The sequence below is a fragment of the Theropithecus gelada genome, chromosome 6 (assembly GCF_003255815.1).
Source record: "Theropithecus gelada isolate Dixy chromosome 6, Tgel_1.0, whole genome shotgun sequence".
NCBI lineage: Eukaryota > Metazoa > Chordata > Mammalia > Primates > Cercopithecidae > Theropithecus > Theropithecus gelada.
This window is the reverse complement of record NC_037673.1, coordinates 119,770,070-119,796,990: the sequence shown is the minus strand read 5'-3', so window position 1 is coordinate 119,796,990 and position 26,921 is coordinate 119,770,070. Positions and strand designations below refer to the sequence as shown.

Below are 26,921 nucleotides of genomic sequence, written 5' to 3'. Positions count from 1 at the left end.
TCCCAGTACTTTGGGAGGCTGAGGCAGGCGGATCACCTGAGATTGGGCATTTGAGATGAGCCTCACCAACATAGAGAAATCCTGTCTCTACTAAAAATGCAAAATTAGCCGGGCATGGTGGCTCATGCCTGTAATCCCAGCTACTCGGGAGGCTGAGGCAGGAGAATTGCTTGAACCCAGGAGGCAGAGGTTGTGGTGAGCCAAGATCGAGCCATTGCACTCCAGCCTGGGCAAAAAGAGTGGAACTCCGTCTCAAAAAAAAAAAAAGAAAAGTAAAGAAAAAAACCCACCAATAATGTGTGGAAATATAAAAAATTTCAATGCAAAGTCATTGCAATCTATCTAACTTCAAAATAGAATTCGCTAAATTTATTTAAGGGATTTTTTATTTTACTTGTACACTGGAAATATCGTATTCAATAGACATTAAATAATACAGTTTTTGCAAATAGATTTTTTAAATGATTAGATTCTTAAATATGTTGAATTTTAGAGAGAACAGTTATTAACTGCCTCTTATAGTAAACTCATAATAGCCATTTTTGATCCTAAAGTTAAGGGAGAGTCTGATAATGCATGATTATCTGATTTAATAAAAAATTTCCTTCCATTGCAGTTATAGTTAGTAGTGTAAATAACTAGTAGTGGATTAAGAGTTAGATCTCTTTGCTGTAAGTTACATCTCTGTCACTGAGTAGCTGTGTGACTTAGGCCACTCACCAAGTATCTCTGATCTATAATAGGGTTGGACTAGATATCTGTCTTCTTAAGTTTTAGCCTTCTGTTATTTTAAATATGCCTACAATAACCAAAACTACTTTAAAAAGGTGATGTCATTATATCAGTAAGTCTCATATACAGCCCTTCAAATGTTAAGTTATGTGCCTCCTGGAAATAAGTTAGTGCCTGCTAGGCTGCAGTCATACATATTTCTCTGTTGGTTCTGTACATTTTCTATGTGTGTTGAGAGTAAGCTCTTCTTTCACACAATTCTAGAATGGAAATTGAAACCTGGGTTATTTTGTATGAGTTACTTTTAAGATACTTATACCTCAATTCATACGTTCATGAGACAAAATAGCCCAATTCCTGCTTAAAGGTAAATGAGATGATAGCCTTAAACTATCTGTACAATTTAAGAGAAACTGTTAGCAAGTGTGATTGTTTTGTTTTATTTTATGTTCATTTTAGCCAGTTCTTCTGTACCCGCTTCACTGGCCCAGCCAGTGACTACATCCAATGCTTCAGAAGTAGCTTCAGGACAGAAGATTGCTGTTCCAGCAACATCACATCATTTTTGCTTTTCAATAGACTTAAGGAGTATACATGCCTTGGAGATTGGTTTTCCAATCAACTGTATATTAAGGTGTGATTTGATTTTGTTTCAAAGTATTATTTTCTGAAGAGAAAGGACTTTCCTGTGTTTGGGGAATTGCAAAGAGAAATGGTCACCAAAGAAGTTATAACATTTGTTAAATCAGTGGACTAAAAGGGGGTAAGGCTATATCCTAATGATTTTGAATTTAAACAAGGGTAGCATTGGTAGAGGAGAGGTAACTGTCTTATCTATTCTGTTATAATAATTGTAGGCATTTATAATAATTTAAGTAATATAACTATTATATGTATTTTGATATACATAATATGCCATTTAAAGTACAGTGCCTCTTAAACTTCAAAAGTGCTTTTTTTCTGGAAAAAGGTATTACCGGTCAAAATAATGGTAGTGTATTACCTGATTTTTCTATATAACTGTATTATAATGGGAGCTCATATTCCTAATACCCACACTTCATAGCTATGAATCTAAACACCATACTTAATCAGCTGTAAGTGGAATGTGTCTACATTGTTCTATATTAAGAATTTTATATAATATATATGTCAGTTAAGTAGTTTTACACAATTTGTTTTTAATGATGTTACATTTTTATAGTCTTTTGTGCCTGAGATATAAATTAAATATAATACAATAATGTGTTTAGTTTGGGGTAGTTAGCATCTCCTCATAAATTTCTTTGGAACAAGCATTAGCATTTACAAAAGTTGAGGAAATAAATTGTTAAATCCACTTAACACTCTTTATAGAATTCACTTGATACAGACTAATAGTTCTATCTTTGAATCATTTTAAGGCACTTTAAAAATGCTGACCATTTAACTTTTTCTGTTTGATAAATTTTCATACAATGCTCTCTATTGGTATGGAATTGTAGTTTGCAACTGTATCATGGAATTTGTTAGGTAACACTGGTATTTGAAAAGTTTCTCATCTGCATGACTTCCTTTATTTATTTATTTTTCTTTTAATCACTAAATCCTGTAGTGTGGTGGTAAGCATAGGGAGTTGAAACTCTAGGGCACTTAACTTTCTCAGAGATAACTTGATTTAAATGGATATGTAATTATATAGGAATTGGGTGAATACATAGAATTCTTGTTGGAAAGCAGTTTTTACTATTAGTGTTTAAATTTTAGTTCTCATATATGAATAACAAGATGCAAGATTAAATTTAAATGAGCATTATAATGTCTTTATATTTGGCTTTAAATACAAAGTAAGTTCAGCAGTAGTCAAGCATTCTTCCATTTAATCTAGCGTGGGTTTGTGATGAAAGGGAGAAACAGTGTTGTTATGTCACTCTCTGATTCATCCATAATACATTCAAATTGCTTGCATCCTTGCAAGATTACCATAATTACCAGATTACCCTGAATGCATCCTTTTGGAGTTGACTAAGGGCTTTTTATCCCATAAAAAATCAGGACACTATTGTATAAAATAAACTAGGTTTACAAATAAATTTAGGAAACATTTCTTGAATATTATATATGGCAGAAACTGCCTGTGTCCCTGGGAGTGCAAAGATAAAAAAGGTAGGACGTGTGCCCTCAAGAAACTTTTTACACAGATGGCAGATTGGTATTTCTACCATGTTTCTATTAAAAAGTTACATTTGCTCATAATATTCATATTGTACTTTTTTTCTAAAAAACAGACTAAATCTCGTCTGTATACCATATCGTAAGATTTTTTTTTTTTTTTTTTTTTTAATTCTAGGTACTCATATCCATTCTTTGGAAGTGCAGCTCCTATTATGACTAATCCTCCTGTAGAAGTTCGGAAAAACATGGAAGTTTTTCTTCCGCAATCTTACTGTGCATTTGATTTTGCAACTATGCCTCATCAGCTGCAAGACACTTTCTTAAGGTAATGCATACAGTGTATGTATGATATTAATTATTTTAAGTCAATTCTTGAAAATTTGTATTTTATTAAAAAGGAATTCCTATAGGTTTAAATCCATAGCAGTTTATGCATTTGAGGATCAAGAAACAAATTTGCTAATGATGTGTATGAAATTTGTGCATCTGCTACAGGGTCTTGCATGGTTTATTATAAAGGTTCTTTTTAGATTTTCCTATCTTATTTACCTGAATTTAGATATTTTAACTTTGTTAAAACAAACTATATGTAATGAGGGACCTTTGAAAAGTGGTCTTGCCTTTTCCTAATATAATATGGGAAGATAAAAAGCTAAGAACTAAATATTTTTGTTGATTCACCGAATGAAAAAAATTGTTTTTTCTAATTTTCTGAACCTATAACTAGAGATGTTAATCTGACTATCTGAAATGGATTCATGAAAAAATCTGAGATCTGCAAAACACCTTTACTTTCTCAGAGTATCACAATTCAAATTTATACATTATTTTAAAAAGAATGAAGGGTAACTTAAATCTAACCATTTGTGGTAATTGCAGCATTTGAAGGTTTTTATTACATAGAAAATGGTACAAAAAATGTAATAGTAGGCCTGGCATGGTGGCTTACATCTGTAATCCCAACACTTTGGGAGGCCAACGTGAGCAGATTGCTTTGAGCCCAGGGATTTGAGACTAGCCTGGGCAAAATGGCGAAACCCTGTCTCTACAAAAAATACAAAAATTAGCCAGCATGGTGGTACGCACCTGCAGTCCCAGCTACTCAGGGGGCTAAAACGGGAGGATCACTTGAGCCCAGGAGGTTGAGGCTGTCGTGAGTTGTGACTATGCCACTGCACAGCAGTCTGAGTGGCAGAGCAAGACTCTGTCTCAAAAAAAAAAAAAAGTATAGTCATGAATTACTTAAAGATAGGGATACATTATGAAAAATACATTATTAGATAATTCTATTGTTGTGAACATTGTAGAATGTATGTACTTAGACAAACTTGGACGGTATAACCTACTGTGCACCTAAGCTAGATGGTATAGCCCATTGCTTCTAGACTGCGAACCTGCACAGCGTGTGACTGTACTGACTACTGTAGGCAGTTGGATAAAGGTAAGTATTTGTGTATCTAAACAGAAAAGATACAGTAAAAAATATGATATAATTTTATGGAACCACCATTGTATACGAGGCTCATCATTGATGGAAACATCATTTCATATTTGCTGCCTGTGAAATTTAGTGTTCAGTCTAACAATTGTGTTAGATGACATTCCAGGTAACAAAAAACATCTTTGACTCCATTAAGGGAATTCAAAGAATTTAGTTCAGAAAAGACTTTATTTAGGTCAGAGTTGATAGGTATGAACACATGTTTCTCTCTTCCTTAGGATTCCATTACTGGTTGAACTATGGCACAAGGATAAAATGAGTAAAGATTTACTTCTGGGAATTGCAAGAATCCAGCTTTCTAATGTCTTGTCTTCAGAAAAAACTCGTTTTTTAGGTTCTAATGGTGAACAGTGTTGGCGTCAAACTTACAGTGAAAGTGTGCCTATTATAGCAGCACAAGGGTAATGCATTTCACAGAATTGGTCTTTGCTTTTTCTTTTTAATTCGTTGAATGATTTTGATTAGCCAGCTACCATTTCACCCTTTCATAACCTCTTTTTTCTGATCCACCACTTCACCCTTTCATAATCTCTTTTTTCTGATCTTCTCTGACCTGTGGCAGCTATACCCCACTTTGCCCTTTAGCTTTCTGATACGCATTTCACCTCACAAAAGTCAAGAGTCTGTGCTACCATGGTATTGTAATAGTCAGATGGCTAATTATTTTCCTTCCTCTCTCTAGCTTTAGAATTTTAAATGCAGGACCTATTTTTTTTATTTTGTAATTTGAGATTAAACTTTATAATGTGTTTTATATTATTTTGCATTGGGAATGGCTGAGACTCTTTTCCCACTTAAAATATTTTACTCCTACCCCAAATCAGAAGTCTGAGGACATTATAGATATTTGGCATTCAGAGGCGGTTTTTAAAATAATTATTGTTTTTTTTGCCCTCAACTTCATTGCCACAAAGAAAAACTTGGGTTTTTGTTAACATATTTTAAATACAGTAAAATACTTGTTGAATTATCTTTTTAAAATTAACAATAAAAGTTTAAAATTTAATTTAACATTATATATCATATGCCCTTTATTGTTAAAGACTAAAAAAAAGATAGAAATAAGGCTCAGTAAAATTTTAGATCTAAAAGTATTATTGAAATGTCTTTCCTCACTCCTCACCATTCGTAGCCATTTTGTTTCAGCTCCTATTGTTGAAGAATCTTTCTTAAAAATTAGCATTTTTTCTGTCATCATAAGATAAAATCATTAATAATGAAAGCTATTTTAATGCTGCCTGTTTGTTATGAATATTTACTTTTATTGCCCTACTTTGTAGACAGAAAGTTTTAGGAGATTTACTTAAGTGAGAACCTTAGATACTCTCAGGAGTTTCTGTCAGATATAGTAATGCTTCATTAACCTTATTCATTTCTTCTGAAATCTGTGAGATTACAAGAAGAAAATGTAAAAGTTGGTTAATTAAGATTTCTAATTGTGTGAGAACCATTCATTCAAGTTTTGTTTGACGAGAGTATATTTGATTTAGACAAAATCATGGTTTTGTATTGCTAATATTTTATTTTCTTCTAATATTTTCTCTTGTTTTCATTTGGCTAATGGCAAATGCTGCATGCAGTTCTATGATGCAAAGAGGTGCTCATTATGATAATACTAACATATAATTATCCTAGAAGCATTGCTTATGTGCCAATTATACCTAGAGGCATTGCTTATATCTAGTAAAATATTTATGAGTGTGTACATCCCAGGAAAAGTAGAAAAAAGAATTCAGAATAACCAATATAATCAAGAGTAGGGGAAGTGTTAAGTATATTTTACTACATAAATTCATTTGTATATTTTACAGACAATAAAAAAAATCACATTTTTAAATGAATATTATGATGTGAGAAAATGCCCCTGATGTAAATAGGAAAACAAGACAAAACTATGTGAAGTCAACATGGATGTGTGCATGTATATCTATATGTAAATAAAACAGGAAGGAAATAAACTACATATGAGCAGTAATTACCTGTGGGCAGTAAGATTTTAAATTTCACCTTTATACCTTTTACAACTCTTAACGGGGTCATTTTGTAGTAAACGTATGCATGTATTTAGCAGGGTGTTTGTGATGATCAGTTTATGTATATAGAAGGTGTTGAAGCCTACAGAAGCTGCTGCAGTTTCAAAAACAATAGAGTTAGGTGCAGAAAATGTTGCTTACTCCCCATTGCTAAAGCACTGTGGAAATAAAAGGAAAAATAATATAAAAGTATTTCTGTGAATTTTAAGGTATTTCTTATTTTATTTGTAGATCAAACAACAGGATAGCAGATCTTTCTTACACAGTGACTCTAGAAGATTACGGACTAGTAAAAATGCGTGAGATTTTTGTCTCTGATTCATCTCAGGTAAATATAATTTAATCTTGTCAAATTATTTTTTACAAGGAATCTAATGTGCATATGTGTGTGAGTGTTTAAATGTACTTTTTGGTTCATCTCTTAGGGTGTGTCTGCCATACAACAAAAGCCATCTTCTCTTCCTCCAGCACCTTGTCCTTCAGAGATCCAGACAGAGCCTCGTGAAACCTTAGAATACAAAGCAGCACTTGAACTAGAAATGTGGAAGGAGATGCAAGAAGATATATTTGAAAATCAGGTTACTTTTTAAATGTTACTTTAAAAATTCTGTTTTGTCTACTCTGTATATTTTTCCTTTTCCATAGCAAGGTTTAATCTCTAAGTTCTGTAGGTATTTTATCTAATTTCTTTGAATGTCAACAATGCCTTACTTAAAAAAAAAAAAAAATTGAGAATCAAAAATACCTGAAATGTGGCAACTTGGCAGAAGCAACTCAGAATTCTGTAAACTTTCTTCATGATTATTGGGTAAAATTAGGAAGTTACTCTTTAAATTTCATGTCCTCATTTGGCACACCCTCCTGGAACTTGCATCACTGGTCTCCAAACAAGTTAGAAAGCACAACCCACTGTTAGCTTTATACTTTCCTGAAGTGAACTCAAATGGATATCATTTGCCTCAGGCATCTTTTTTTTTTTTTTTAAGAATAAAAAAGAATGCGTGAAAAAGTCATATTAGTGATTAGTATCGGTTCTTTGACAACTGATTCATTTATTTGACATATTTGGGGTTTTCTGGCGACTTTATTTTTCTTCCTTCTGTAGCTGAAGCAGAAAGAACTGGCTCATATGCAAGCTCTTGCAGAGGAATGGAAGAAAAGGGACCGAGAAAGAGAATCACTAGTAAAGAAAAAGGTAATAACTTGTGTAAAAGTGAGGAAGAAAAGGAAGAATATTAATGATAGTATCTTGTATTTGCATTAAAGACAGTCTCTGGAAGGAATAACTAATTATAGTGGTGATATGTTGGCATGGAAGAAGTGGATGGTGGCTCTGGATAGAAGGGAGGCATTTCACTGTAAAGTATTTTGTGCTTTTGGAATATGCAAATGTATTACCTATTCAAAAAATATATAAATATAGGCCAGGTATGGTGGCTCACACCTGTAATCCCAGCACTTTGGGAGGCTGAGGGAGGATTGCTTGAGGCCATGAGGTTGAGACCAGCCTGCACAACATAGTGAGACCCCCATCTCTTAAAAAAAAGTGTGAGTGTATATGAATATACAAAAATGAATAGAGAAAAACCCTGCTGATGTGTAAAAAAGAAAAAGATAGCACATTTCAATATATATATAACTACATATTATAATCTGTAAGTTAATAAGATGCCTCAAATATTTAAGCTATTTTTAAGAATTATGAAATAAATCACATTTTTAAAAATGATAACATGAGACCATCTGATTTTATTCCTGAAGCAAGAGCTTAATATTTGTCCATTTACACTCAAGTTATTAAATAAAACAACCCTAACAGTTAGACTTTCTTCAAATATTCTATTAATAATTTTAGGGCTTTAGAAATACTCTTAGTGGTTAGTCAGTATTCAGCTTCAGATTTGAGGGGATGGCTCTACAGGTCTCCAGTGCTCCTTCTCTCTGTAACCCCATCCTCTCATCAACTCTAGTTGCCTCAGCCTCTCTAGTCTCCATTCCATTTTCTCAGCTCAGCAAGATTGCTAGTGTCTGTTTGGGTTCCCCTTTCTTGAGCTACAGTCTTCAGGCAGTAAGCTAGATATATTGTAGGGGTTGCCTTATTTATTTCCCACCTTTTAGGGATCATCGTCCTGTGCTGCCAGTTGCCCAATGGCTGAAAACAGTTGTTTCATAAATGTTGTTTAATTTGTGTTTGTAGAGGAGGGCCATTTGTCTTTTATGGGTGGAAACAGAAGTACACAGGCCTTTGATTTTAAAATAACCATATCAGCTTTTTCTAACTTAATTCTCACTATTAAAAACTTGAATAACCAGTGAACTTTTTAAAAAGCTGAAAGACAAAAATAAGAGTACATCAAAGTCTCTATTCTTTAGAAAAGTTCAGATAATCAATATTACAATAATTAGAAGCCCTGACATACATTTTAACATTATACTAGTTATCTTGTTATTTAAGAGTGAGTTTTATATTAAGTAATATTTATAGACCTCACCTATTAGATATTCATTGAATCTGGGGGAGCTGGAAAATATCATTTTAATTTTAAACATTTTAGCCTAGCCTTTTAGACAAGATGAGTTTATCCTTGAACCATTTTTCTTCATTGCTGTTAAAGAGTATTTTAGTATTGAGGTCTACAAAATTCAAATCAGAAAATATTTGAAAAGTTAATAAAATTACTAGAAACGTGACAAAAATTCAATTTGTGCCATAATTAAACTTTCTGTGAAAACTCACCAAGTAATTTTTGGTTTATTGTCATTTTGGTAATAATGATCTTCTCAGCTAAAATTTGTAATTGGTTTCCATTTATACAGCTTCTACTCTTTCAGCCTGGAATGATGAGTTCCTGGCTAGTTAATAACTCCAGTCAGAAAACAATGTGATGCCTACCTAATAAGTGATTGTGCTGTTTACTCAAATTAATCATATGGTAAAGGTAGATTTGAGATTGAGATTTGCCATTTTCTTTCAACCTAAGTGCATTTTTGGGACCAAATACTTTAATTCATTTGTCTTAAAGTATCCTGTCTTGCATGGGATCAGTTTTTCTTTTAAATTTTTTCAACCACTACAAAATAAAGTCAGTAGTGAGAAAAAAAAAAAAAAGTTGCTTTTCAGTATGATCAAATATTTTAAAGCTAAATACTCAGACTCTCACTATAGTATTTTTTAAATGTCAATTTTATGTGAGCCTTTTCTGTTTATTTTTGTTTTATTTACCTAATTTTTTTTTTAAATGATGTATAACTTCTTTCATACTTTGAAAATTTACCTGAAGGAGTAAATCTCTACGTCGTTCATGTTCTGCCCTCTGGAGCAACTGAGATATACTCTGTCTTACATATGACTGTCCATCAGATAGCTGAAGATAGTCATTACCCACATAGAAGGAAGACCTCAGTTCTACGTAAGGGAAAATGAGGAAGTGTTCTGTAGATAAGATCATGCTTTCACTTTGGTGAAGATTGGTGGATATTGCCAGGTAGACTCAAAAGGTATTCCAGACACAGCCCCTACAGCAAAAGGCAAAGAAGTTTGAAATAGACTCTGCATTAAGAAAATTATAAGTAGTTTGATGTTGGAAGAGGGGAGGAAAGAATGTGCCTCAAGAAATAAGAGAAGTTGATGCCCTGGAGAATAAATGATCTCATAATCCATTATGTAGAGTTTAGACTAGATACTGTAGGGTTTTTTTAACCAGGCCTTCCTGAGAGAATGAAGCCCTTAATACCCTAAGGGATCCATTATTGGTAATAAATTAACTTTATCCTACGCATCTAAAATGGTAGTTATGTACCATTTTAGGAGAGGATGGAGAAAATAATTAAATCATTTTCTGTGTTTTGTGTTTCAGATGATAAACCCTGGTTGAGAAAGGTAGAAATATCAGAATTTTTTAAAATGAAGATTTTTATATAAAATAAGATAGTTAGGTTTTCATTCTGTAACAATAATTCTGATGGAAGTATAGTGGATAGAATAGAGGAATGTGAAACTAACGTCCAGGAGACCAGGAAAGAAATATGTCTTAAAGAAAACGAAAGCCAAAAACTTACAGTAGCGAAAGGTTATGGAGAAAAGATGGGTGTTATAGAGATGATTTTAAGGAGGTTTAGGACCTCAAGCGCTAAGACGTCCTCATGGCTGCTCACAATCCTACTGCTTTCCCTAGTCAATTCATTTTCTCACTCACCAGAACAGTTAGTTTTTGTCTTAACAGACAATCCTTCCTCATCCTTACTCAGTTATCTCTGTCTTTGAAACACTTCCTCTACTTGGCTTTTTTGACTATACTTTTTTCGGGGGCTATACTTTACTACTGTTGTATTCCGCTGTCTTCACTGGTCTCTCTTTCCTAATTTTCATGCTAGATTCTCCTCATGTTGGCTTTATTGGCTTGTCCCAGAGCCCTGTCCTCAAATATCATCTTTTCTTTTCTTGGTATGCTCACTCCTTTGATGATTTCATTCACTCTCTTGGCATTATATACACCAAGACACCCACCACACACACACCCCCATCCCCTTACTTCTTCCCTGGACTCTGCACTTGGCTATTTAGTTGCTTACACTACATACGCATTTCAAATTTAAGTCTTTTGTTTCCATCCTCTGTAAATTTAGATTAAGTCTAATATATTAGAGGATGTGGAAATCATAATATATGAATAACAGTTAAAATTTGTGTTTATCTTGGAGAAGAAAAAAGACAAGAAGGAGGAAATATGGCCATCACCAGTCTCAAATTCATAAAAGCACATTTTTTCTTTGAATTGGAGGATGTAAGTTGTGACTTTCCTATTCTCAGGTCCTGTGTTTCAGTGAAATTATACATATTTTTGAATTTGTGTGTGTTTTAAGTTTGGGAGAAGGTAGGTAACTTTTTATTTTTTTAATACTATATTTTAGGTGGCTGAATATACTATTCTAGAAGGAAAACTTCAAAAAACTCTAATTGACTTGGAGAAGAGAGAGCAGCAGCTTGCTAGTGCGGAATCAGAGGTATTTCATTCATCTATCATATATATATTTTTTTCCAGCATAGAGGGATTTCTTGCAAAGTAGAAATACTATTTTGAAAGTTAGGTGCAAAATAGTCCCGAGAGAGAAGTGATTCAGGATGGGCTGCTTATAAGAATGAGACAGCAAAGACTGGAACTAGAGGGATTCCATTTATGGGAATCTTACATAATTATTTACAAAGAGGTGGAAAGTGGTGTTATTAGTAAGCATGTCATCTATCATATATCTTTATTTCACAGTCTATATATGAAATTCTTACTGTTTATTACTTTGTGCTCTATATATTTCATGAAAATTGTCTTTTAGACATGCAGAAAACTGCTGTTCAAACTGCTATTCAGCATATCTTACATATTAGAATAGGTAGAAAAGTATGTCAGAGTGTTTAAACTTAATAGTGTAGATATGTTCCTAATACTAAGGCTCTATTCTGTGCGTTTAGGCAAGAATCAGACGTTTCTAAAAGAAGAGAAACTTGGGCATATTTGCTTACAGAATTAAAAAGGTTTTATTCAAATGGAAATGTTAAGTGGTTAGGGTTTTGAAGTGAATTTATACAAATTGTTTATAGATTTTTATATGTGTGTATAATAGTATTAAACAGTGATTGAAAATTTATAATGGTACAGTTGAACATTAACTGTCTAAAACTGAAAAAGATGTGAAAATAAATTTGTAAATATCCTGAACATTTGAGTGTATAGAAAGATATTGGAATATTGAATAGTATAATACAGCTAGTAATAAACCAACCTCTTAAAGATGCCTTTGTTTTAAGCTTCAAAGAGAAAAAAAGGAACTGCAATCAGAACGTCAACGGAACCTGCAAGAACTGCAGGACTCTATCCGTAGGGCCAAAGAGGACTGTATTCACCAAGTAGAACTAGAAAGGTTAAAAATCAAACAGCTTGAAGAGGATAAACACCGCCTTCAGCAACAGGTTGGATAACGTACTTATCATCTTTTTATACTTAGTTTATTTGCATTCTAATAATAAGAGAAATAGTTCACTACTAAAAAGTGGTAAAATTCACAGTAATTTAGACTATTAATCATATTTATTGCGCTGAGATTCAAATATACTTTAAGTTGGATCTTCTAACTATTTTGTGTGAAATTGTGCATATTTCAGGTCATTTCCAACTTAAATCTTTTTCTGATAAGTCTTCTTTAAGCAAACAGATATTCTTCATGTAGCACTAAACCAAATTCATTTAAGGACCAAATTTAGTTAAGATCCAAATTTCATAAGAGAATTGTCAGTGTTCCTGTTTCCTCTCCTCATACTCAGTAAAACTGATTGATATAATCAACACTGTTGTCCTTGTTTTTGTATTTTCTCAACTTCCACATCACCACTCTTTTTTTTTCTATCTTTCTGGCCACCCTCAGGCTCTTTTGCAGGCTTGTCTTCCTTTAACCGTTACATGTTGGACTTCCTCCAAGCTCAGGACTTACTTTCTGCAAAAACAATCTTATTCATGATTTCATGCCCATGATTTCAGAGACAATCTGTACATCTGGGGACTTTCACATCCAGGGTCATATCCAAGACCTTACCTTTGCCCTCTAGACCCATATATCTGATTGCCTTTTTGGCATCTCTATTCAGATGTCTTAAAGGCATTTAAAACCCATTGTGGCCCTTCTCTCCATACTTGACCTTCTACCTGTAAATGTTCTTTGTTTCAGTGATGGGCCCCTCTAATCTACTCCTCATGTTGTAGCCAGAATGATATTTTTGAAATTTGGGAATCTTGATACTCTCCTCTTTAAAACCTTTCAGCATTGTCTCGTTGCTCATAGGACAAAGATCAGAATCATTGCCTTGTCCTGCAGCCCTCTGCATAGATCAGAGCCTGTCTCTCTGACTTCATCCCACACTCTTGTGCCTGTGCTGTATACTCTCTGGCCATGCTTGTCTTCCATCAAGTTCTCAGGCATGCCATGCTCGCTTCACCCACAGGATCTTCATGTTTGCTGCATTATCTGGGCCTGGTGTACTCTGTTCCTCTTTCGGTTTTAAGCTAAAGCATCACCTACTCCTAGAAATCTTCCCTATTTCATGCTGCCCAAGTCTAGGTCAGGTTTTCATTTTATGGTCTCATAGGACATTATTCTCCTATTCTTTTTCTTTATGATATGTCATATCAGTTTGTTTTTATTTTCATTAGCATGATAATTTAATCAGTATCAGATTGTTTGCTCCATGAAAACTGTATCCCAGGAGTCCAGGCCAGTTGTCAACACATAATAGGGGCTCAATAAATATTTGCTTAAAAAAAAGAATCAAGCTGTTAAAAATTAAGCTTATCTTTCTTGAAAAATTCCAGTGTAGATTAGATATGTATGATGAATGCCTCCCAAGTCTTCAGTAAATTTTCTCATGAACAGTTTCCACAGCAGCACAGGGCCATTATTTAGGTGGTTGTAAAAATATGGATTTGATTGTTACCAAGTAGGGTAGTCTCGTTTAAAATACAAAAGATAAAGTTGTAAAAGTTAGCACTTGTGGTGGGATTCACCAATAATGCTTGTCTTCTTCCACTTAGCAGGAAGATTCAACCATCTAGAACAAAAGCTCTTAACACGTATTAGAGTCACCAGGAGAGCTCTTGAGAAATACGCATGTTTGTACCTTGTCTAAGACTGGTATAAGCAAGGCACGGTGGTTCACACTTGTAATCCCAACACTTTCAGAGGCCAAGGTGGGAGGATTGCTTGAGCCCAGGAGTTCAAGACCAGCCTGGGCAACATGGCAAAACTGCACCTTTGCAACACATATAAAAATTAGCCAGGCATGGTGGTGCACACCTGTGGTTCCAGTACTCAGGAGTCTGAGGTGGAAGCATCACTTGAGCCCAGGAGGTCAAGGCTCTAGTGAGCCGTAATCACAACATTGCACTCCAGCCTGAGCAACAGAATGAGACACTTTCTCAAAAAAAAGAAAAAAGACTTGCAGATAGTGTTGTATATTGTGTAGTTTACTTCTTTGTAGGAATAACTAACTTTGGTGGGAAGAACTGGTATTTTGGAAAAATTACCCGGAGCACACTTCTGTTCTTGAACTACTGTTCTAAAACCTGGGGGAAAAAAGGGGAGGTAAGAAGGACAGGAGGAGTTACCAAGATGCCCAGATTGCTAAGTCCATGACTGTATGCATTTCACATTTTAGGTATGGAAAAGCTCTTTGGACCCTTACCTTGACCATGTTACATGTATTATACACACAATTCTAACTAGACTGGCAGAAGGGACAGTTAAATACACTGTCAGTGAGAGCTGATGAAGATAAAGTATCTGTACTCAAATAGATTATAGCAGGCACCAGAACTCAAATCACTATATTTATGGATCACTTAGCAAAGGAAAAAGAGCCCAACATGCTTTAATAGCTTACTGCTTTATAACCCTATTGTAACAAGAATTGTTTATGATAATGTTCTGGAATTGTGAAGAAACTACCAAATTTAATGTTTTCTTAGCTTTTGTTTAAAACAGAAAAGTGAGAGACTTTAGAAAGGTTTTCTTTTCAACTTTGGATGTTAAAAAATAGGTAAACTTCTGTCATATGGAAAATTCTCATGTATGGAACACCACATTTCCTAAAGATGCTAGATAAATCCTAATTATTACTGATGATTTCCATTTTTGCCGCATATTTTCTTAGTATTAATATTTCAGATTTAGGTAAGTCCTACGCCTTAGGGAAGAGATAATTGGTTTATCTAATGATGGATAGTCATAGCAGTACATGTTTTTGGAAAACATCTTCAGCAATCTTTGTTCGCATTTCAAAAAAAAATCTCAGGAAGAACATCTTCATACCTTTTTTTAGAAAAAATTTGAAACTATTCTAAAAGAAATTTGAATGTTCAGTCAAGGCTGACTGTCGTGTCATTTTGTTTTTCAGGAAGTATTGACTGCTTTAATGAAAGCATTATTCAAGGGGATGAAGAGGTCTGAAGTCGCTTTTTGCCCCTGCTACTGACTTAGCTCATTAGGTCTTTGACACTACCTCGATTTAGCTTCTTTGACTTTCAGGTTTTTTTTTTTTTAACCTATTAGTATGAAGGAATTGAACCAAATAATCTTTAAATTACCTTAACTTGTAATAGTATCTGAATTTGTAAAATTCATACGGTACCAAACTATAGAAACAAGAAATGCTACATTAAAATTGAGCTTATTTTTATTTACATGGATACTTATCTGGCATATCTGTAATGCTCAGTCTTTTTTTGGCAGGGGGTCAGGATTATTCATTTTTTTCACATTTTCATTACATTGGGCCAGGCAGAGTCATGCACCAGAGTATTGATGATTATGTTATTCTTTTGCTTTCAAACAGAATTGGGATCCAGGTTGTCACTGTCTCTAAATTCAAGATCTGGAGCAGAATCAGAAGAGGTTGACCACTGCTGCTGGGGGCTAGGGGTCTCTGGGAAAAAGGAGTCAGCATGGAGCTGACTATGGAGGCCTTATGTTCCAGGGCTCCATTGGGGTACCCAAGGATCTTCCATGTGGCTCAGAGGAGCTCCTCAAAACACAGGCCTGGAGTTAGAACTTAGGAATTGGAAGGACGACCACATTTGTAAAGACAGAACCTGAAAAGATGTCGTCCTTCCATCTGTATCCCAGAATCCTGTGTAGGCCTTCTCCTTAAGTAGAGGGCCAGGGTTGGGTTGTTGGCCTCAAAGTAGTCCGGTAAAAGTCTGGAAACTTGTCACCATCTCTTCTTTATGCTCCTGTGCTTTGGACACTGGGCACTTGCTTTAGACTATTCCTGATTGTTCATCCTCAACTCTTCAAATTCAAGAAATTTCCATTCTTTTAGTAAATCTCCCGGTCACTCCTTGATTTACTTAACTGGGCTGATGGTTTTTCTGGTTTATTTTTCCTTCTTTGTTTTCTGAGCATTTCTAGTAATTTTAGCCTGAAATCTCTTTCTCTGTTTTTATTCCTGAGTCTTCTCCTGAGATTCTTTTCCACTGAAGCTGTAGGGCCTAATCCTGGGTTGGCAGAGAACTTGCACTTACTCTGCTCTAATGGAATCCAGGAGAGACAGAGTTGCCTTAGTGTTGAAATGTGTTTGCCCATCTCTGCTTCTGTTGGTCTCTTGCTGAATTTTTTCTTACATGCGACATCTTAGTGTAAGTGTAAAAAAAGTGTATTTCTGAAGGTAACTTTTAAATTTGACATTTGAGCTTTACCAAAAACATTTTCATGATACTGTTTGATAAGAAATTTCATACTCTTCAAAAGTTTTTGTATAATCAGTTGATTTACTGAATTTTTAATGACTGAGGATCTTTATTTTCCTCATTATACCTTAGCAGTTTTCCAGATTTTCTACTATGAGCATGCTTTAGAATAAAAAAAAAAAAGAAAGACCCTGTTGAATTGAATTCTTTATTGTTAAACTTTGCATATCATTGTTTTGAAATGGCTAAACTTTTTTAAATACAGCTTAATGATGCTGAAAATAAGTATAAGATTTTGGAAAAGGAGTTCCAACAGTTCAAGGACCAGCAAAACAACAAACCAGAAATCCGTCTACAGTCTGAAATAAATCTTCTCACCTTGGAAAAGGTACACATGTTAATTTTGCACAGTTTAGCTAGTCCCAGTGATCAATTTATAAAATCAATAAATAATGTGTATACAATGTAATAATGTTTTGCTGTAGTGTTCTGATGTCAAATAACGCATGAGAGAATTAAAGGCACATGATATTATTAGTACTTGAATTTCTTGGCTTATGTCAGTTGTAGCTTATACAAATTAGAGTCCTTGGTTGCAGACATCTCAGAATTGACTAACTCTAGTAAGGAAGGAATTTACAAAGCTTTCAGGAGGCTAAAGAACTAGTTTCAGAATATGGGCAGGATAGGGGAAGGAAGGCATAGCCAAGATCCTGTCAGAAAACAGTCTACTTTGGATGCTCCTGTTGGTGCTGTCACTGCCATGTCACTGGATTCCCTGCTCTCTGATTCTAGTGTCATGCTGTTGAACTGTTTCGTGGTAGCCATTGTGAGTATTCTCTCCATGTATCACCCCTGTAGATTCGATGTCCTAGATAGGAGTATTCATTTGAACTACAGACTTGCACTCTGTCTGTCAGCTAGAAAGAAGGGATGGTTGTCTTACTTTGTTTTCTATTGTTGGAAGCCATGTTCTTCTCATTTAAATTGAGATTCCTCCACAAACAGAATGTTCAGGTGCTAGGCATTAAAAATGTGTAATGTCCATTAGACAATCTAAGTTTGACAATATGTGTTCTTGCATTTTATGATTTGATAACTTTTAGGCATGGTTAAAAAAATATAGCATTCAGAGGAAAATAACACAGGTAATACATAGGAAAATTACCTTCAAAGTTTAAGGATTTGATTGTGCCAGCCATTCCCTGTCTTTTCCTACTCAGCTTTGTGTTGAAGGTTTCCTTGCCCTCATAGACTCGCCACCAGGGGGCACTAGCAGAAGACTGGTGGGTGGAAGTTGGATCTATGCTGCAGTAGTTTTTTCCATCTCTCTCCTTCCTTTATTTTGACCCGCAGTAGTAGAATCTTTTTATGGTTCCATGTCCCATCAGAGAGCCCTTCTCTCCAGCTTTCTTCCTCACTGTCGTTGTAGTTCACTGGACAACAGAGCTCCGGTGAGCGTTTCCTTTGGGCATTTCTATAGTTTGGCTCTGTGTCCCCACCCAAATCTCATCTTGTATCTCCCATAATTCCCAGATGTTGTGGGAGGGACCCGGTGGGAGATAATTGAATCATGGGGGCAAGTCTTTTCTTGCGCTGTTCTCTTGATAGTGAATAAGTCTCCCAACATCTTATGGCTTTAACAAATGGGAGTTTGCCTGCACCAGCTCTCTCTTTGCTTGCCACCATCCACATAAAATGTGACTTGCTCCTCCTTGCCTTCTACCATGATTGTGAGCCTTCCCCAGCCACGTAGAACTGTGAGTTCTCCATTAAACCCGTTTCCTTTGTAAATTGCCCAGTCTCAGGTTTGTCTTTATCAGCAGTGTGAAAACAAACTAATATAGGCATCATGTTGACATTCAAAAAGTTTCAAATGTTGGAGAATTTTAGATTTTCGGATTAGAGATGCAGAACCTGTAGTAGTAGTTTACAAAATAGGGCTAATAAGAGAATGCTGGAAGTAAAGGTAATTTTTGGCCATATGAGGGAAGGTCTTAGATGCTAAGTTAAAGAATTCAAATTTTATCTGGTAAGAAAAGTCAGATGTTACTCCCAAGTTTATAAGATTGGTGTAATGGATGTTAATAGAAATGAGTTTTGATGAATCGTAATCAGAAAGCAACACTGGGGGCTGCGTGCAGTGGCTCATGCCTGTAATCCCAGCACTTTGAAAGGCACGGTGGGCAGATTGCTTGAGCTCAGGAGTTCAAGGCCAGCCTGGGCAACATGGAGAAACCCTGTCTCTACAGAAAAAAAAAAAAAAAAAAAAAAAATTTTTTACATATATATATATATATAATGTGTATTATATGTACATTATATATATGTGTATATATACACACATACACCTATATATGTGTATATATAATGTACATACACACTAGCTGGATGTGGTGGTATGTACCTGTTGTCCCAGCTACTCAGGAGGCTGAGGCGGGAGGAGCACTTGAGCCCAAAGAGGTTGAGACTACAGTGAGCCATGATCCCACCACTGCACTTCAGCCTGGGCGACAGCAAGAACTTATCTCAAAAAAAAAAAAAAAAAAAAAAACAAAGTAGCATTGGAGAGTGAGAGATAGACTTCCATGTTTGGGAAAATGGACTAAAAAATAACAATCACAGCCAAGAGTACTTTGAGAGAAGTAGTGTCTGGTGTGTGCTAAAGTGTGGCAGGGAGAGAAAGACTATGGAATAGCTTCAAAATCTTTTACTTAATAAATCCAGCACTCAGATCCTTAAAGCTTATGTTGAGATACTATAATCTGACAGTAGGCTGTGGAATAGATTCCTTTAGGAACTTTTAATACTTATTGTGTACTTTTTCTACTTATTTCAGAACTACCATAATCCAAACTAAATTCTAAACTTTCCAAGGCAGAAACCATGTTATAGCTATTTTCATATTACCTGTTCTTAGGACAGCACACTGTACCTTATAGCACTGAGTAAACATTTTGTTAATCATGATGATGAACCAGCACCATCTTTGCTACTCAGAATTTTCATTTATTCATTTATTCAGCAAAAATTAATGGAGGGCATGTCGTCATCTTGGTACAAAACTGTTTTGAGATGTTAAGTTGCTGCTAATCATTCCACCAGCTATTTATTGAGTACTTTCTGTGTTCCTAGGATTATAGTTAGTCTTGCATTGAACAAGACAGATTCCTCAGGGAGATCCATTATAGAGGAGAGAGTAAAAAAATAACGAGATCATTTTTGTTTATGTCAAACGTAAAAGTAATAAAAAAGGTGATGTCATATTGAATGTGGCGATGTAGGTGGCCTGTCAGGATAGATACTACCCAACATAAGGTGGTTAAGGAAGGCCTTTTTGAGGAGGTAACTGACATTTTAATTGGGACCTGTGAGAAGAGAAGGAGCTAGCAATATGAAAAGCTATGGAAGGTGTCCAGGGAACAGCTAGCTACAAAGGAACTGAAGTGGGACTAAGCCTGGATTGTTTGAGGTTGAGGACGAAGGCCATCCTAGAGCATCAGGGAAGGAGAATATACAAGATGAGGTTCAAAGTATGGGCCATTAAAGCCATGACAAGGAGTTTAGGTTTTTATTCTAATAGAGTTATAGTATAATAGTCCTTAACAGTATGAAAATGAGCCACATCACCTTGGTTCAAATCCTAGCTCTGCCACTTGGTTTACTTCTCTGTACTTATTTCCATATCTTTTAAATGGAGGTAGTAAGGTAATAAGGTCGATGACAGATTTAAATGACTCAGTATTTGTAAAATGCTAAGCACAGAACCTAGGACATTGTTTTACTTAAATCCTGTGTTTGTAAATATAAGAGTTAAGTAAATAATGAGATACCATTGAATGGTTTTAAGTAGGAGAGTAATTTGATCTTTAAGGAAAAAAGATATTCATCTAGTGTGTAGGAAATGTGTATTAGAGGACAAAACCTGTCTTTTTGGCTTATGACCCATATATTCAACTGCCTAACCAACATCTTTTCTTGAATGCCTTAGAACAGTAGTTCTCAAACTTTTGGACTCAGGGTCCCTTTATTGATAATCACTGTATTAGAAATGGTAAAAAATACCTAGATAACGTTTTTATGAAAAGTATTTTCTAAAACAAAAAATTGAGAAGAGTAACATTGTTTTACTATTTTACAAATCTCTTTAGTGTCTGGATAATAGACATCTGAATTCTTATATCTGATTTTGAATTCACTCTGTTGTGATACTATACATCATGTAGCCTCTGGAAAACTCCAGTGTACATTCATAGAAGAATGAAAGTGGAAAAGACAAATAATCTTTTGGTATTATGAAAATAGTGTCCATCTCCTGGACCCTTGGAGGTCAGTCTTCAAGATATCCCAGAATGTCCAAAACTAAACTCAGTCATCTCCCTGAAATACATTTTTCATCTAGTGTTTCTGAACTCAGTAAATGTTTCTGTAGCCTGTTAACTGCCAAGCTATCTTGGGGTACTCTTATTCCCACATTGATTTAATTGCAAGTCTTAATTGATTCTTTTTCTTACCTGTTTGGACAGTCTCTTCATTTTTCTGCCAGTGAACTTGAATCCAGCTGGACATTTCCTACTTCTAAAGTATTTCTGTGTTTATAAATATGAATTCTGTTGTACCTACCAGAAATATTTAAAGCACTCATTGGATAATGTCACATTGATTCTCAGAAGATCTATTACGTGGGTGTCTAAGAGTACTTCTCTTTTACCCCGGGGAAATTTAAAGACCAGAAATCAAAATAGTAACAGAGGTATTATCTTATTCATCCCTGAATATAGACTGGTTGACTAGTAATATCCACGATAAAAATAAATTTTAAATGACTTTTAAAATTTCTTCCAACTATGCTTTATCAAAAGGATAAAAATCATTAAACATATTAAAGGTATAAGCAGTACTGTGAGCTTGCATTGAGAGAGAAAAGTACATAATTGATTTGCCTCTATTTTAGACTTAATACATTCATCCAGCATGTTTAAGTGCCTAGTGAAACAAGGCTTTTCAGCTCTTCTGAAAATTCCTTGTAAATCTTTTTGGAGCCAGAAGAGGGCAGAATCTTATTTCTTAAAATAGTGACAAAGAGATAATTGCACAAAAAGAAAGACCCAAGTTAAAAAGTATCTGATTTAATTTGTAAGCTGTGGTTATGTCTGATTGAGAGCTTTTTACTTTTCTCATTACCTATTCTTTTCAGTGTAATATGCATATTCCCATTTTTTACTGAAATTGTCTGAAAATAAGTTAACATAAACATATAGTTTTTTTTTTAAATTTATTTATTATTATTATACTTTAAGTTGTAGGGTACATGTGCATAACGTGCGGGTTTGTTACATATGTATACTTGTGCCATGTTGGTGTGCTGCACCATAAACATATAGTTTTAGCAAATGGAATTGTTGATTCTTTTTATAGGTTGCGTATCCCTTATCCAAAATGCTTGGGACCAGAGGTGTTTCCAGTTTTAGATTTTTTTGAATTTTGGGATGTTTGCATTGTATTTACCTGTTTAGCATCCCTGATCTGAAAATCTGAAGTCTGAGATGCATTTCTTATATGTCATGTCAGTGCTGAAAAAGTATTGGATTTTGGAACACTTCGGATTTTTGGATTAGGGATACCCAACTTGTATTGTGTAAGAAGTGAGTATTAGTTTATGGTTTTCTTTCAGTTAGGAAATTTTTTAATATATATATAGCTTAAATAATGGGGACTTTAAAAATGAAACGTGGAAGGCATATAATTTAGTAGGGCCTCCAGAGGCTGAAAAGACTGAAGATATATTAAAAGAACATAGATATTTTTAATTAAGCTAAAATTTATGTACGTAAGAATATTTGGCAAGTATCTACTATATGCCACCCCTGACTTGGGGCAAATGGGAAAGTAAGAGAAAAATCAAAGATAGGAAGAGAAAACTTACATTATCCTTTTGGGACTTCCTTTTGAGACTTCGCTTAGAGTTCGTAAAGTAATTGGGAGATTAGTCCGAGAGCAGTAAATGACCATGAATAATCAAACTCCAAGAAACGTGGTAGAAACCATTGGGCGTTCGGAATCTAGTAGTTTTATGACAGCTTCATGTAGAGGTAGAATCTGAGCTGAGCCTTAAGATTTAGGTAAGCAGAGGAAAAAGAATTGGCAGGCTCAGGAAGTAACTTGGGCAAGGAGTGGGGAAGACACAGGGGACACAAACCTGGTTGGAGTTGGTTTCCTGTTGAGGAAAGCAGGAGCAGGTAGGACAGATACTATATTTTGCAATGCCTTCAATCCTAGGTCAGGTAGTTTAGGTTTAATACTGTAGACAAATAGTAGCTACTATAGATTTATTTAATAGTAGTTTTTACAAGATTTGTAGATAGAATAGATTTGAGGCTGGGGAGGCTGGAGAGACAAGAGAACCTCTTATAGTCAAGATGAGTTGAGAAGAACCTGGGCTAAGGAAGTAGTGGTAGGAATATAAAGGAATAGAATTTGAAAAGATTTCAAGAGAGAAATGTAGAGTTCTCTGTGACAGAATTGACCTGGGAATAGCAGATTAAGAGACAAAGACAATGCCATACTTCTAGTAAAGAACTAGAATTGTAGGTGTATCAAGGGTAGAAATAGGGAGATTGGAAACCAGTGAATTTTCATCTATGCTTTGAGTTTTACTAGCCTCTGAATGGACTGTAGGTCCTGAGCTGAGTTTTTCTTTCAGGAGTATATAACTTGGCTTATGGTCTATTACCTCAGTCATGACCAAGAAAACCTAAAGAAAAATATAAGTACAAAGGCTTCCAGAAGTTTAAATCTACTTACAGTAAGGGCTCTTAAGAACCCAAGGTCTTTGAATGTCTTGAAATTATAAAATTTTAGCTGTGTACATTGTTTCTGGGAATTGGGTCCATCTATTTCTTTAGAATCACAGAGACATCTATATCTTAAAAAATAAAAAGTTAGGAATCGTTGATTTGGGTGTAGGAATAAATTAGAAGAATGAGGTTTGTGTCTCAGATTTACTAGCTACAAGATTTTATTAAGAATAAAGAAATTATATCTATAACTATACATGTGTTTTAAATTAGTGCGACTATGCAAATACAAATTGTTTTAATAATTATGGCAGAACAGATATAACCTATCCACAATCTTTTCTGATGGTGCATTGAGTATAAATAATCCCTCTAGGTTCATCTCTAGCCTAACTCTCATTCTTGGGCTCGTCTAGTATACTAGACCTTCTCCAAGACCCATGGACATGATTGCTTATATAATTGAATACTATCCTCTTATCCCACAGGTATAAAAATATTTTTTTCTTTTCTTCTGAGGTATGGTCTCTTGTTAAATTAACAAGTAGTATAGGTATATATCTTTGGGGCGTAAGTAGAAGAGATCATCTTCAATAATCTCAGCAGTATTATTCAACTTAAGATGCTTGAGTCTAGTTGTGAAATGTCAACACATTTAAATCCAAGCACTAGGGATTTGTAAAGCAGAAAAGACCTTGACTCCATGTGGTCATATATTACTGCAGAAAATGTTCTGCACTTCTGTGAAGGGAATTTGGCCATCTGCTTTTCCTTTCATTTTATTTTTCATATGAGTTTTCTGAAGTTGGAATTTTTGGATAGTATCTTCATTTTTGTTTTCCTGTAAAATACTACAAGCTATATGTATGGGAAAAACTAGACTTGATATAAAAATTAGACCGGTTCAGAGTAACAGTGTTTTACTCTAATTCAAGCAGATTATTACATTATCACTTAATAGTAAAACTATCTGTTGGCTACATGAATTTGTTTGGTACTTGGTTTGAAACACTGAGTACATTCCAAAACATAGCCAAGTTGGCTTCAGTTCATGTACAACAGATTGCCTGCTGCAAGTATAAATAATCATATTTTTAATTGAATCACTTTAATGTTTTTCTTTATATATTTGAGGAAAAATAGAAAATAGAATGTGTGTTATTAAGGAACATTATTTTTCTTACTCTTGGCTTTATGTTAACATTCTTAAAATATTTTTGACTTTGTACTCTTTCTTAGTAGACTGCTTTCTGATAAAACATTTCACTGGTTTCAGAGTTTCACAATTTTGCCAAAATACAGTTATAAAAGCATCTCTACTGGCTGTCTTCATAAGACAAAATTCCATATGAAGATAGGCCTCCAAAAAGAAAATTTGGCTTCTAAGATTTAGAGTGCCAGCTAAATTGGAATGTTAACAGTTAGAACTGTTTTTTGTAAAAAATGAATGTATTTCTCACTCCATGATCTTTATATAATATATATGTTTAAATACATTTATAGTAACTGTCTGGAGGTTAAGACTAATTCAGTTCTTTTTAGGATAGACTGTTAGGCAATAAAAATAAGACTATATTTTAAACAAGAAAATGTTCATGTGCCATAATATTTATAGTAAATTATATAACAGTTTTAGATTATGTCGTATGTTACACTGTATAAACTCTTTTCTTAAGCCAGACTCTTTGTATATATTATCTTTCAGTGGTTGTACACAGTGGTATAGTGTTTCACTTGATATGATTTTAATCACTGTTAGGTTGAACTTGAAAGAAAGTTGGAATCTGCAACTAAGTCTAAACTGCATTACAAGCAGCAGTGGGGACGAGCTTTGAAAGAACTTGCCAGACTTAAACAGGTATGTAGTTTATAGCTTATTCTTTTTATATCTTTTTCCCTTGTTTCTTTGCAAATTCGCATGTTTGGCAATATCTGTTACATTCAGATGTCTGCATTTGAATATTGCTATTTTTTGAGATTAGAGGTTTTTATAAAAATATGTTATAAAGGCAAGATCTTTCTTTTTTATAGTTAGAAACAATTGTGTCTTTAAAAAAAAAATGCCAGCTATCCCTTTCCCCAGAAGAAACTGGGAATAATTTATTTTACTTTCACTTATAAAACAACCACTCTTTTCTTTCTTAGGATTAAACTTTCCACAGGGAGTGCCTTTTAGGACGAAATTTAAGGATAACTTGAACATTTTGTCAAGTTTAAGAATATATTTCAAATGTTATTCTTAAGACACAGTAATTCAGTCAAGAAAAGGAATTACAAGGAATTTTTGCATGATTTTTAAAGAGTTTAAAAACCTTGATAGAAGTTTTCTGAATTGTTATATTTTTTTTCTTTCCTGCTACCAATCAACAAATGCTGTGTGCTTCAGAAGAAATTAATCTTAATTTTGGACATATTTGATCTTAATCATTTGAAGAAATTATGAATAAGATTTTTATTTTGAATCTAACCCTAACTGACCTAAATCTTTTAGAGAGTAATAATGGTTCATTTATTCCAAGTTCACTTTTACTTAATGTGTCAGTTTTATTCTGAATGAAATTTCACACATAGGGTCTTTCAAGTTTGTAGTTTTCTTAATGTGTCTCCATAAGCGTCAAATACTATTAAATATCATTATGCTATTATACTAAATGCTTACCCCTTTCATAAAGTACTACCAGTCTACATGAGAATTAAAAACTAGGGTAGATAGTTTACCCTAACATAGATGACAGAGGAGTTGGGATTGTAAGCATTACAAATGAAGACAGGTAGATATAGATATAAAATAATGTGCCATGTGACTATGTTAATACTGACAGGACTAAGGATAGACATTATGTGTGGTACTAAGAGTCTCCTGTATTGAAAGCAGTGTCTTACATGTATAATAAGTATAAAGTAATATTATACCAGGTGTAAATCTATGCAAGACATTGGCCTTTCCATCACGGAGCTTGCAATTTAGTAACAAGGAAGAAACAACCATAAATATAAAATTTACTGCCTAATAGTAAGAGCCTTGACGCAGACCATATAGAGTACTCAGGAGTTGGAAAGGTGTCATAGGAGAGGAGGTATTTGTGATAGGCCTCTGGAGATAGATACTTAAGATTTTAATAGAGGAATTGGTTGTGATTTAGGAAAGTAGTGGGGGAAATGTGAATATACTGAATAGAATGATCATAGCAAAGAGGCATAAAGTGGGAAAGCATAGGCTCTTCTTATAAAACAGAGGAGGACCCGTTTTCTAAGTCATTTCTGGTGATAAGGGCTGGAACTTAAGTAGTAGCAGTAGCAATGCAACAAGAAGATTCTTGTCAAAGATGATGCCAAGGGCCCAATCTTCAGTGTCTGGTCCAGTTTGGGAAATATGGTTACGAAAAAGCTGTTTGGAGGGTGGGAAGGAGATAGGATTTGCAAATTTGGATGTTTTAATTTTTACAGAATGAAATTTGGCTACCAGTTAGAAAGA

At 34.5% G+C, this 26,921-nt stretch overlaps 1 protein-coding gene across 3 annotated transcripts in view; it reads left to right on the top strand.

The window, feature by feature from the left end:
* Positions 1–26,921, top strand: part of CEP120 (centrosomal protein 120) — a 76,570-nt gene that overhangs the window by 31,851 nt on the left and 17,798 nt on the right. For all 3 annotated transcript variants that reach the window (XM_025389305.1, XM_025389304.1, XM_025389303.1), the window contains 10 exons: positions 1,192–1,366; positions 3,062–3,211; positions 4,606–4,788; positions 6,652–6,748; positions 6,846–6,998; positions 7,526–7,615; positions 11,332–11,424; positions 12,224–12,385; positions 16,915–17,037; positions 25,206–25,304. In XM_025389305.1, coding sequence (XP_025245090.1) covers positions 1,192–1,366; positions 3,062–3,211; positions 4,606–4,788; positions 6,652–6,748; positions 6,846–6,998; positions 7,526–7,615; positions 11,332–11,424; positions 12,224–12,385; positions 16,915–17,037; positions 25,206–25,304 — 1,325 coding nt within the window. The remainder of the gene's footprint in view (positions 1–1,191; positions 1,367–3,061; positions 3,212–4,605; positions 4,789–6,651; positions 6,749–6,845; positions 6,999–7,525; positions 7,616–11,331; positions 11,425–12,223; positions 12,386–16,914; positions 17,038–25,205; positions 25,305–26,921) is intronic.